This window comes from Corvus cornix, chromosome 3, assembly GCF_000738735.6.
Source record: "Corvus cornix cornix isolate S_Up_H32 chromosome 3, ASM73873v5, whole genome shotgun sequence".
NCBI classification, from domain to species: Eukaryota; Metazoa; Chordata; class Aves; order Passeriformes; family Corvidae; genus Corvus; species Corvus cornix.
Window position 1 is genome coordinate 33,641,239 of NC_047056.1, and position 13,137 is coordinate 33,654,375.

The following is a 13,137-nucleotide window of genomic DNA, read 5'->3' on the forward strand; positions in this document are numbered from 1 at the left end:
ATATTAAACCTTAAAGTTAAGTTATAATTTTAGAAAAGGTGGACTGGGATTTCCTCTTTGCTTTAAAGGGAAAATGATCAGATTAATAAAAGAAGAGGCCAGTGGTAAGCCCTTAAGGTATATGTGATTCACTAAGATGCACCATGTATTACAGAATTTGTGCATACAGATTATGTCTTTATTATGTGATTCGTTACAAACAAAACATAGCAAATAGGCAATTGTTATTGTTTAGTAGGCTAAATAACAAGGCATAAGAAACATAGAAAAATTATATTAGCCTGTAGATAAAACCAGAGAACTAACTGTTTCAACATTATAAAAGCAATCTATAAAATAAAATATCCATCACTATCTTAGAATACTTCATTTTGCTTTGGTCATCCTAATTCAGAAGTGTCCATCAGAAAATCCAAAATGCACAGCGCAAATTAAAGGCATGGAAAAATTCTGTAGTGAATTATGGTGCAGGGGGAAATACAGTAAATTTAAAATCTAAGCAGCATGGTAGAAACAGTTCCTCTTTCATTGAAGTTGCTTTAATTGAAAGGCACTGTATTTAAAGGTGATCAAAGGAAATATTTTTTTAATGCAATGTATACCTGATGTGTGGAATTCAACACCACTATATAATACATATTTATGAAGGATATCTCCACTGTACCTCCAGCCATCAGTTTCCTGAGGTTAATAAAGAACTTACTTGATCATGTTGCACTGTATTAATTATCCATGACAGACATTTTAATTCATCCAGTGGGGAACCTCATATTAACAATAATTCGGGGTTTGTTGCTGTGATCCTCTAAGGCTCTCTCTGTGATCTGTAATTCTGTTTCTAATAACAGATTTCCTGAAGACAGGGAATACTCTTTCCATTAATATTGTTATTCATAAGACATGCTGTTGCATGAGGCTAACAAGAATAACAAGTACTTGTTGTGTTTTTGTAATAATTACTCCAGTGTTTTAATTAGTATGAATAATGGAAAGTGTTTTTTCTGTTTTACTAAGAACCTCATTCACTGTACTTTTATCCTCATTGTATTGTAGAATTACATGTCAAATAGCTGGTAAAACAGCTTTAAACAGCACAACTAACAACTCAGGCTTGGTGGAACTAGAATTATCCTGACTGATATAAAATATGTGACTATCAGTGTACCTTTGTACATATACTGATAACCCTAAGCAAGGGGAAAGAGTTCTTCATGTAGAAGAAAAGTGAGCAGAATCTTCAGGAAGACAAAAGGTAAACTCAGCATTCCAACAGTGTTGTATACAATGGTCGAAAGGGGGGCAGGTATTTTTCAAAAGTTTAAGTTGGAGAACTTGTTTTAATACTGTCTCCAGCCAGTCAGTAGAAAGGAGCCATATTTTCAGTTAGTCGTGGTTATTGGCACATATTTGTATTTCTTGAGAGATACTGCTGGTATTTGTGTCATTGTTTTGCTTTTCATTTCCCAGAGATTTCATTTTTTTGGTAAAGTTATCAATAATAATATTGCAGTCATTTCTTTTCTAGAAAAATCTTTTGTTGTGCTCAAGGCATGTGGGAAGAGGTAGCTGCTGAAAAGAATAGGATTTTCATTTTTTTAATGTTTCTCAACTTACTTGACTTCTTGCCTACCATTTTCATGTCTGCTGGTTTTTTTTCTTTCTTGCACAGAAATCTGGATGCTAGCCATTATTCGTTTTGATTCACTTATTTCAAATTTCAAGTGTATAATTACTTCCCTTTCAAACATGGTGCCAATTATAAATGTCATACCATGTCCACGTGTGTGTGCATTTGCCTTTAACCTTCCATTCAGATGAGAAGGCGATGAAGTTCATTCAGCTTGAACGACTGTATCATGAGCAGCTGCTTGCAAATCTTTCTTCCATACAGGAACAGTGGGGTGAGTACCAGCTAAACTAATATGGTAGGAGAAAAACTTACTTTAGTTTGCATTTCTAAATAATAGTTATGCATATTGCCAGGCTAAAAAATTTACATAGCAAAAGCAGCATTTATATCAGAATTTCTCTGAGCTTGTTACAAGAAGAATATTCCTGCTTTGGATTTGTTTGCACACTTTTAATTGTAAAGGTGCAAATTGTTTGTAATTCTTTATTCTGCTAATCAAGACTTTGATCCACAGTTGTTTTGAGCTTATTTTTGGGTTAGGATTGGTGAGTCTGATGTGATGAAAATAAAGTATGTTCCAAAAGAATAGGATGCTGTTCTACATAGTCTGAAACAAGACTGTAGAACATACACAGAAAAGTTGTCAATATTTCTCCATTAATTAGTTTCACCTAGTTTTTTTTATATGAAGCAAATGCTACTTTTATGATATCTTGAGTAAAAATTATTTTGATTTAATTTAGAAAGAAAATGGAAAACAGCAGTTCCCAGTCCAGTGAGAACACTGAGGAATTCAGATAAAGAACTGAGTGGCCAAGAACTGGAAAAGCTTACTAGAGTTTGCTCTTCACATCAACAGTGAGTATAAGAAAGTATTATTACTTTTCAAACTAATATGTTACTGCAGCTGTTGTCTCCTTGCCAGTATGGGTGTTTTAAAATAGTCACTGTCAAAATAAAAGTTGCATCCTGCTGACTTGAATTTGGTTATAAAGTGGTGGTTCTTTCTCACATGTAACTAAAATATTTTCGTTGCCATCAGTTTTCACATTGTTTTAATATTGTTTGAGGAATGTATGAAGAGTAGATCTGAACTGTTTTTAGCAAATCATCAGTTTTCCAGAACTGGAGTTTTGAGTTTTGTTATTTCAACCAAGGGAAAACTGAATAGTGTTAATTTAGGACAAGAGAGACTGTAGAACTTATGATGGTGTTCATGTCTAATACCTACTGGTTTAATCATTGTTTTGAAATGCAAGTGCCCAGCATCTCAGACTTCAGCACCCATACCTACCCCATAGGATTTTATTCCCAAACTTCCACATTTTAGGACAATTCCTTAATGCTTTATATCTATTAATTTCTTATGGGTTGCATTAACATGAAGCAGTGATTCTGTACTTCCCTGGCAGGACAGTATTCTGAACAATGAAATCTCAGTTCATAGCTGCTTTGCCTGATCCATCAGCCTCCTGAATCAGTATATCACAGTATAGCAAACTTGTGGGCAGTGCCTAGGGTGCTTTTCTGGGTAGTAACACATATGGGATTGTAGCCATCAGGAAGGAGGAGGAGAAGATCTGTTCTTTCATGGGTGAATGTCCTACTGTCCAGACATTGATTTTAAGGGACAGATGGAAAAAATTATACGAGCTGCCACTGAAAAATGATCAGCCAACAGCTATAAGGAAACTAACCACGTTGAAAGGCTGAAAAAAGGCCTGACTGTGACAGGAGAGATGCTCTCAATGAGATGGGGAGAGAGAACTTTTTGTAGTACATTTGCATTGGCTTAGTCAACCTGCATGTCACAAAAGCCAAAATGCTCCTGTTGTTCATAATGAGTATGATGTGGCTATCAGATTTTTTTCTTCTGAGTGATAGTACCAAAGTTTGAAAACACCCCTGCTGACTGCCACAATCCAGGTGGGAATTGTTTATTTGTATTCTGAATGCCTTTGGGAGGGAGCCCCTGGAAAGGTATTCCAGCATTCCCACAGGAAGAGGGGGCAGGTCCAGCACCGTGGCTGCAGGTTTGCACCTGCAGTGTGCTGCTGCTCGAGATTGCACTGAGTGCCTGAGGGCTGCCTCAGCCTACATTTGCCTGCACATGACCTTGCCAGCTCACAGAAAGACTGACACTCAAGTCTGTTGTGATTTGTATGCTGCAACGAGCAGCGCCTCCCTGTTGTCACCTGGATTGTCACCTTGTTGAGAGTAACTCTGCTTACTCCTTCATTTCAGTTACAAAATACCATTCCCTGTTCTGAGAAACCCTGCAATTTGATAAAAATTGAGGCTTGTGCTTATTTGCCATGATTAGTGCTCTGTATTTGATATTACTACTCTTTCGAACTCCCTGGGCAAAAGCCTATTTGCGTTTATTGTTTCATATAGGGTTTTTTCCCTAAGCTTTAAACTCAATTTACTTTTAAATTAAAATTACATTTTATTTTTTAACGAATCACATGCAGGTCTTGGAAAATGTGAGCATCTTGCTTTTGTAATTGAAAGTAATGTAATGTTTTCTTATACTCAAGGTTTACAGCAACATATTGGGCATGTTTGCTCTTTAAAGATAGTTTTGAGTGTCCTTTATTTGAAGTTTAAATGGTAAAATTTAAAAGTCAATGTAACTTTTTGAAGTTTTTGTTAGAGAATATGGACATCAGTACCTTTCCCTTGTCTCTCCAGTTTTTTTTCAGTAGCTTTAAATAAAATGCTCCACATATTACCTTCATTGCTGTATGAAAAACTGCAAGACAGATTGTGTGTGATAAATCACATTGTGCATGAATCTCTATCCAGCTGGCAAAGTCTACACTGACTGTGAGCAGTGTTGATTCACCTGTGAATCTGAATGGAGTCGGTGAGAGCTGCTGTACCTTACAGAACCCAGAAAATGTCCCAGTCTGTGGAGAGTGAAATAGATTTTTGTGGGGGGTGTGTCATTCCTCAATCTCTCTTATAGTGATCAGTATTTTAAATAGTAGTAGATATCAAGTCCTTACATGACTTTTAAAGTTGATAGAGTTTCTTCTGAGCATAACATTTTACAGGAATTTACATTGCTTGATATGTTGCAGTAAATTTTCTTCCAACTGCTTTCCCAATTAGGTGGAACAATGCTAGGGCTAATTGGTCTTCTGATGATATTCATGCAAGTACAGATTTGTGCTTGAAAGTATGCTAGCAGGCTGACACTTTCAATGGAAGAAAAGTTCTATGCTAATTTTAGAGCAGAGCAAAGGTTTCTAAGATTTCAATTACATTTATTATGAAGAATGTTGCCACTAGGTTGTTTAATTTATTCTTTTTCCCTTTATTGCTGCAGGCCACAGGCATCCAAACGTAAGGTAAGCAGCCGTTTAATTGAATTCTGCTTTGTCAAAATTTGGCAATAAATATATTTTAAATATTAGATAAAATTTTTCAAGTTTAGAAGCTTTTTGAAGTTTGAATGTCTCAAAAAGTCACAGCATTCCTGTTTAATTCCAAAAATTACAGGCAATACTATCGTATTTTACAGCTAGTAGCCGCAGAAAATACATGGGAAAGCAGTTGTTTGTCTCAGTTAATGGAATCCAGAAACTTAAAGGAAAGAGAAGCTACTGCTTTTAAATCAGGTATTTGTGTATGTATGTATATGTGCATAATTTGTTTTAAATATTACACTGTAATGACATATTCCTATATATACAATGAAGCTATTCCATTTGAAGCTACAGCATTTGTTGGATTTCTGCAGATGCACAAATGGATGAAATTTTTTTTTCTCAGCACAATGGGTAAATAATGCAGTTTTAATTAGTCATTGATATTCAGAATTGTGAAGTAATTTTAGCCTCCATCAAAAAAAGTCTTAAATGTGCATGCATTTATAGCAGCTTACATAAGCTACAAAATTGTGTAAAACTAGAGATAAGATGCATAATTTGTATATATACAAATACATACGAGGTAATCAGCCTGATGACAAACGTTCTGAGGTGTGGCAATTGAGCATTAGTAACAATTTTAAGTTACATGCAGTGTGCTGATTTTGAGATGCATTTTTCTGAAACAACACAGTAAGCTATGAAGCCTTTGAGGGGTCTTGAAGAGAAAATCATTCAGTTAATTGTTTTCAGTGCATCCTTTTATGTCAGCCTCATTTTCCTTTTTCTGCCTTGGGGCAGTGGCCGTTTCGTTAGAGTAATTTGTTAGAATCTTTGGGTTCTTATGAAACATTTAAAAATTAATGAATTGTTAAAATGGAGACAGAGTGGGAAAGAATATTGGTAGACAACCAGGCTGTGCTTTATCTTTCCTCTCTCTGAGCAAAAAGTTTCAGGTTTTTTGCCATATTCCAGTTGCCAAAATTGGCCTGAGTACCTTTCCTCAAAAACAGCTAAATTCCTCATAAGATGAGAACTGGCCTAAGTGATCCTAGGAGGTCCCTTTCAACCTAAACTATCCTACAAGTGTGTATCAGCCAGGATGTTCAGGAGAATCAGAAATTAATGAAGACACAGAGTCACAGTTCTCTACATGTGTGGATCCTCCTTATATCCATCCTCTTTTGCCATGACCCCTATACTGCTTTTTGTCCACCTTTATTCTTGTAACCTAACTAAATATAAAACATTAGAAACATGAAACAAACACGTTCTACAGCTCAGAAAGCAGATCAAAAGAACACAGTGCTTTTTATTTTTGGATGGTTGGAATTTCCCATGGGAAAAATTAGATTATTACAATTTTTCCTCTGATTTTATTCCAAGTGGGAACAAAAGCTTTCTGGAGCAGAATTTCTGAACATTTGAATGTTCTAAATTCAGGAGCATTCTGTTTCAATGTCGAAATACTTTAGTACAACATCTTGACTTAATGTGGAAGGAATTAATGGTGTAAATGGATTTTTTCATGCCTTTCTCTTAATGTAAATCTTGTCAAAGTTTCGTCAAAATCTTTGGGTTCCTGTGAAATGTTGGTAAATTAATAAAGCTATGTCATCCAATAAAAAGCAGTTCTGCTGAGAATTTTTCAGTAGTGCTAAGTACTTTCAATACAAAGATAGGAATATTTCCACCCTAACCCAAGTTTAAATGGTTGAGATTTGCAAAAGATGCTTTTCACAAGATTAGTGCATTGTTGAGGAAGCAATGAATTCTCTCCCTGACAAGCATGAGCAGCTGTTCAGGCAGCATGTGGTCATTAGCTACTGCTGCCCCTCAGTGTCAATGCATCAGTAGCGTGGGGATGAATGGGTTTTGTTGCAGTTAGAAGGATTTGGGTAGGGAAGGCATCAGTATCAACCAGTACAGAAATTTGACAAAGGTGATTCATAATCTGAAATAACATTCAGGTAACAAGCTGTGCCCTAGTGATCCAGCTCAGGATTAGAAGCAATATGACCATTTGGGGCTGCCTCTTGATTTTGCCTCAACCCAAGCAGAATCCTATATTATAATAAACTTACAGTTCCTAATATTTAACCTTTTCAACAGTAGCCTAAATGCATGGGCCTTCTCACTGAAAACTTAGAATGCTTGACTTCTGCTTTTTGGGTGGGTTTTTTGTCTACAAAAAAAAAAAAGAAAAATGAAATTAAAAATGAGAAGTAAATGTGTAAACTATTACTTTTCTTATATACGTATCTGCCAAACCACAGGAAGAGCAACTTAACTCATTTAGCTGCTAGTAGTAGAAGTCTGACTTACAGTAAGACAGGAAAAGGAAACTCTCAAGAGTTTTGAGAACTGGCCTTCATATGGATTCATATTAAATAAGAATGTATGTAGCAATTATCAGTAAGAATATATAAAATGAATTGTAGCAATATCTATATTATATTGTAGAGGTTGTTGCACTGCACTATAGTAGCATCTTTGAAGTGAAATCAAACTTCCCTGCTAACCTAAAGCAAAAATTACTCCATTGATCTGCTGAAGGTATATGGGAACATTGTTTGAGCCTCTTTAGGCAATTGATCCTAAGAATTCACAATTCCTCTCTCCTGGGGATACAGCAACCAAGAAACAGCTTCATAAGAAGTCATCCAGTCAGGATTCCTGGGACAGTACCTAAATTAGTTTTCTGCCCTTCTGAGCAAGCGTTGTGAATGGTCTGTTCTATTGCATTTTACTTTCTGGCAGATTTTCACTCTGAATCTACCAACAGAGAATTTGGCCCTTAAAGCTATGTGTGTGTGTATATTAAAACATGAGATTTGTTACATCCTTTACCCATGAATTTCTTCAGTTTCTGACTGAAAGCCTTAATAGCCTTAGCATTAACTAAAGATAAATTAATGTATTTCATGAAGACTTTTCTAGTGAAATACTGAATTTAACAAAACCCTTAGCATAAATTTGCAGTGTGTACATACAGACCTGTTTCCAAGGTGGGGAAGAATTCTTTATGCCCTGTTTTGTTTTAGGTCCTATGGGATTTGTTTTTAATTGGGAAAAAGGAAAAAGATGGGGAAGTGTGAATTCTCCATTAGTAGATTACTGTAGATCAGCACTCTGTCTGCTAGGCTGTCTTGGATTAACAGGACCAAGTGGTGCCTACAGGTTTCTGTGATGAGCAAAGCACGTGTTGATTCTAATGCAACTCTGTTGGGGGGGGGAAAAAAAAAGAATCATTTTTTTAAATGACCATAAATGCTTTTGCTGCTAAAAAATTTTCAGTAGACACTTTGTTGTACCTGTCAGTCACGTAAAAATTGCTTCCCCTGGTGGGTGTGTCTTCAGTTAACTTAGTATAGGCAAAGGCATCTTTTCTAATTAAGTCTTCAAGTATTTGTCTTAACTTGCCTTCAGTCTTTAGTGGGCATGGGTTGTCTGAAGTAGTTGTAAATATTGAACACTGCTGAAAACTTGATGTGTATGATCACTGCATCCCAGTTCTTGTACATCTGTGGTTAGATAACAGTGCTAGGATCATTTATTACTTTCTGAGCAACAATGTCCTGAACTCAGGGGACACCTTTCACCGTAAAGATCTGATTTAATTTCCAATTCCATTTAATCTTTGTTGCAGTTGGGGCCGCCAACAAAGATGCCTGTTGTCATGTGGATGTATCCACTAGGAAAAATTGACAGATGGTAACAAAATCTTGTACCAATAATCCAGGCTGTGTTTGAACTCATGACCTGTATGGGAAGGGCTCAGTATCTTGTTACAAATTCCTTGAGCTATCTACTCATCTGTGTCTAATTTTTAAAAAGTCCCTGTCTCACACCTATTTCTTCTTTCAGTGTTTTACGGAAGTTAGGTTCCTTGTACTCTTGCCTTCTGTTAATGTCTTTCTGATACTTTTTCCATATTTTGATTTGCTTGAATATTTTTTTTCAATTTTCAAGTCTGTCTTTTCCGTGCTACCTTGAATTTCATTATCCATTAAAAGGGAGGTAGTTTGGAATTTAATAAAATTGTCCAGTACAGTGAATTAATGCAAACGTTTATTTTAAGAAATGTTACTATTTCATGTAACAAGTTTGGGAAATTGCTCACATATTAAGTGGGGTTTTAACAGGTGAGGAAGGATGAAATTGGCATAGACATCTTCAGTCATTCTTGTGAGAGCTCAGTTAAAAAGGGCATTGTTTGATATCTTCATTAATCTATTCATAAGACCTTTCTGCTCTTCACTATGACCAAAAAATGCACATTAGTGTTTAAAGTTATTAATTTGTTGTTTGAGGTTATTACTATTACTGCAACAGTAGTCCTATTATAACATAGTCTTAACTTAGTTTTTATTTAAGTATGGAATAAAAGGCAGTTTCTGTCATTGCTAGCTTACTTTGATATTTAAATTAACAGCCCCTTTATTTCTTCATAAGCCTAAAAACAAGAGTCTTGACTTTGAGTTTTTTGTAATGGTTAATATCTAATAATTTTATAGACAACTTGAGCTAACCATCTACTCCTTCATCAGCAGATCATGCCAATAGTAGGTGAATTCACAGCCTATGTAGAACTCCTTGTGCATCTCTGAAATTTCAGATAAGAAAATATAATTTTCATGTATATTGTAAATATGAATACAGAAATAAGTTGCATCAAATTGCATTTTTAATATGTAAACTAACATACTGATCCAAAAAGCAACATCTTTTTATGCTGTCCATTTATGGGAAATGTAATTTCTATTTAATTTAGTGTTAACCAAAGGAGCTAGTGATCTGTGAATTTAAAATTTATTAAATTAGTATGATTTCAGCTTCTTTAAAGGAAATGCAAATATCTCCCTATGTGATAGATACACTGGCATCAAGATACAGCTTTCTGTAATTAAATGCATTTGCCTGAACTCCAGGCCTCTATGATATGACTCACGTAAAATATCCATTAGAAGAAAAGTGACTGTTCAGAAAAATACTCACATATTGGGAGCAACTTTTTTCAGAAGGACACTAAATCATGTGCTTTGCCTGCAAAAATGTGTGCAAATACTTTTTTTTTTTTCCTGAATCAGGAGTCAGAGACTACTAACAAAAGTTATCCTCACTGGAGCATAAAATGCCTGCCCTTTATGGGAGTGCATTTTGAAGCATTAGGTTACAATGTTATCAAATCACAGTATACTCTTTCCCCCCTGGGCTGATGCTTTGAATCATTTAAAAACTCTGGAACTGCTTTTCCTATTGCGCTTAGGTACTGAAACTTATCCTGGCGCTGGACCAAAGAAAGAAGATAAACAGCTGAGCACTGTTTGCCCAGGTGAAAACAAAACTGAGGGACAGACAGAGGCAGCGAGTCTTCGGGTAGCTACAGGAAAGGACCACATGGAGGAGCAGCACTGCAGTGCTGAATCAACATTGAAGCCACACACCCAGTCCACAGGGACAGTGGGCAGGCCTTCTTCAGGCTGTTTATCATCTGGGGATGCCGGTAAAGAGAACAGTCTGCAGCTGAGGGAAACACAGCTCTCCAAGGATGCAGTGAAAACAGAAGGGGCTGGGGAGCCTGGAGTGAAACTCCCTCTTGAGCCAATGGTAGATGCTTTGGATTTAACAGATGCTGATTATATACCTACTAATTTGGTTCCTTCTGATAAAGATGTGCCAGCTGATAGAAGTCTGCTCAGATCAAAACATGCTGCTGGGTCTTCAGAAATTGCTAGTGACCAGCTTGGAAACAGTGATGTAAAGCAGCAGCAGATAGAGCCTGATGACGATGATGAAAAGTCTTCATGGCACAGAACTGCATCAGATGAATGCTCTGGGTGTAATAAAGTGTCTGAGCATGAGAATACTGCCCATTCACGTGTGTGTGAGGAAATACAGAGAGCAGCAGGACAGGAGGAGAGGGTCAGTAATGAAGAACAAGAAGATTTATTTCTCAGATTTCTGAATGGTAACATAATAGACACTGAAGAATCTGCAAACTTAGCAAACCAAGAGGACTTTGACACTGTTCCAGATATTTCACCTGAACGAGCGTCTTACAACTCCCTGGAAGCTTTATCACTAGATGACAGCTTTTCTTCTCTTGATGAGCTTACAAGAAGGATAGAGATTACTGAGGTAAATGTTGTGAATCCTATAAAATCTTCCATGTTTATCTCAGTTAAAATATTTTAGATATTGACAACTTCAAAATGCGTTAAATATTCCTTTATGTATCACTTTTTCAAATTGAAATCTATACTTATTTAGTTGTTCTGAGTTACTCATAAAAAAATTTCATTTTGCCTCTTTCTCCTTCTTGACTAGCAGTGCACTGTGTTTCTAAAAATTAGATTGATCTTATATATAAGTGTGATACCTGGGGAGTTTAATTTTTTTTTATTCTGACAGAGGCTGTTAAGAGATGTTCTCACAATTCCTATAAATCAAATTTTGTGTCAGAGATCTACATAATGCCTATGATGCACCATCGTTCATTTCTATGCATAGAACAAAGTTTGCTTTTTTGTGCCTATTCCATATAAGTGAGAACTACATATGTATAAATTCTGATTATGAATGAATGGGCTTCTAATTTTGTCAGGTTTAAGCAGATCTGTTGTTCAACCCAAGCTAAAGAGCTTCTAACCCTGAACCCACCTTTGTTAAGCACTGCTGATAGGCCTGTAACGAGGGTGAGTGCTTCATAAACTAAATTGCTCTTCTGAAAATAGAGAAGATTTATTGCTTTGGGACTTCTTTGGAGAGTGTAATGATGACATCTTTGCTTTATTTGTCTTCTGGTTTTGCTGCATTTGCATCCATGGGACCTTAAGAGCTTTTTTTTTTTTAATGAAAAAATGAGTTTATTGTGAAATGATGTTATTTCAGATGCTGAAGGGGGAAGACTTGTATAAAGATATCTTCTTAGTTCTTCTCCAGTTTTAAGGTATTTAACAATAGACTATCCCTTGGCAATAAAGTTACAGTACTTCTCTATAGATCAAGCTAATGCACAGAGACCAAGAACCCCCACAATTGCTCAGGGACAGTGGCCAAGCAGGGAACTAAATATTGCAGATCGATGCTGATGTTATTACATGTTTGGTAAAGTCTCCAGAGCTGAAAATAGAGCGTTTTGGGTTTTCTCCCCACCTAAACAGTTTCTTACGTCCTTTCCAAGATCATTCTTCTTGTCTTTTTGTGGGCTCTCAGGAAGCATGCCACATACCAGGACTGACAGCCATGTGCACAAAGCTGTACACAAGCAGATGTGGAAGTGCACATACATGTTAATACATGTATCCCAAATTTTCAGCTAAATCCGTTGGCTTGTGTTCACTTAGAGGTTGGTTTTGAAAAAGAGTGTTTTGCTGACAGTCTGTGCTAAGCCTGTGTACACATATAACAGAAGAGAAATTTAAGTATCATCCCTCAGTATTAAATTTATTTTGAGCCCACTGAAAGTTCAGCATTTTAGCAGAGGAGTACTGTTCTGTTTCACATAGATAAAGCCTAAATTAATCCAATAGCGTCTATTTTTAAAAAGCTGTGTTTATGTCATTTGTGTTTCAGAGGATGGGATAGGAAGCAGCATATTGATACTGTTAGAAAAATTATGCTTGTATTGATTGTCCCTGTGACTGATGATGATGCTTTACAGGGCATCTAATTTCAACTCTGGTTTGCTCTCCTGATGCTGGGACTGCCAGTACTCTGATGGCAGAGTTGAGTCTCTGCAGAGGAAAAAGTACCTTGAATTTTTCCGTAGAACTTTTTCTGGCCATATAAGGCATAATGTTGGCTGCGTTGGTGAGAGGCCACTTAAATCATTCTTAGCAAGAGGCCTGAGTTTTGTGTGAGTCAAGGGGCTTAAATGAGAGAAGAGAAGAAGGATTAACGTCAGTACCAATTAAAATTTGTAATATGCAGCATCTGGGGTTGTTTCGCAATACATGAAATTTCTAGGTGCTGCAGGGTGAGTTAAGCGCACCAGCTTATAATGTTTCACTATATACTTATATTATGTTTTTCCAATTAATCTTACCACCCATCAGTAGCCTAGGGGTTGGTTTTCAGAAGGGGTGAACACCTACAGCTTTCTTGGAAGACGTATTTGAAAGAGTT

The 13,137-nt window shown here is 36.4% G+C and overlaps 1 protein-coding gene across 4 annotated transcripts in view; it reads left to right on the forward strand.

The window, feature by feature from the left end:
- Positions 1-13,137, forward strand: part of CNST (consortin, connexin sorting protein) — a 53,194-nt gene that overhangs the window by 25,512 nt on the left and 14,545 nt on the right. For all 4 annotated transcript variants that reach the window (XM_039568497.1, XM_039568499.1, XM_039568498.1 and 1 more), the window contains 5 exons: positions 1,815-1,901; positions 2,374-2,488; positions 4,965-4,986; positions 5,160-5,256; positions 10,277-11,148. In XM_039568497.1, coding sequence (XP_039424431.1) covers positions 1,815-1,901; positions 2,374-2,488; positions 4,965-4,986; positions 5,160-5,256; positions 10,277-11,148 — 1,193 coding nt within the window. The remainder of the gene's footprint in view (positions 1-1,814; positions 1,902-2,373; positions 2,489-4,964; positions 4,987-5,159; positions 5,257-10,276; positions 11,149-13,137) is intronic.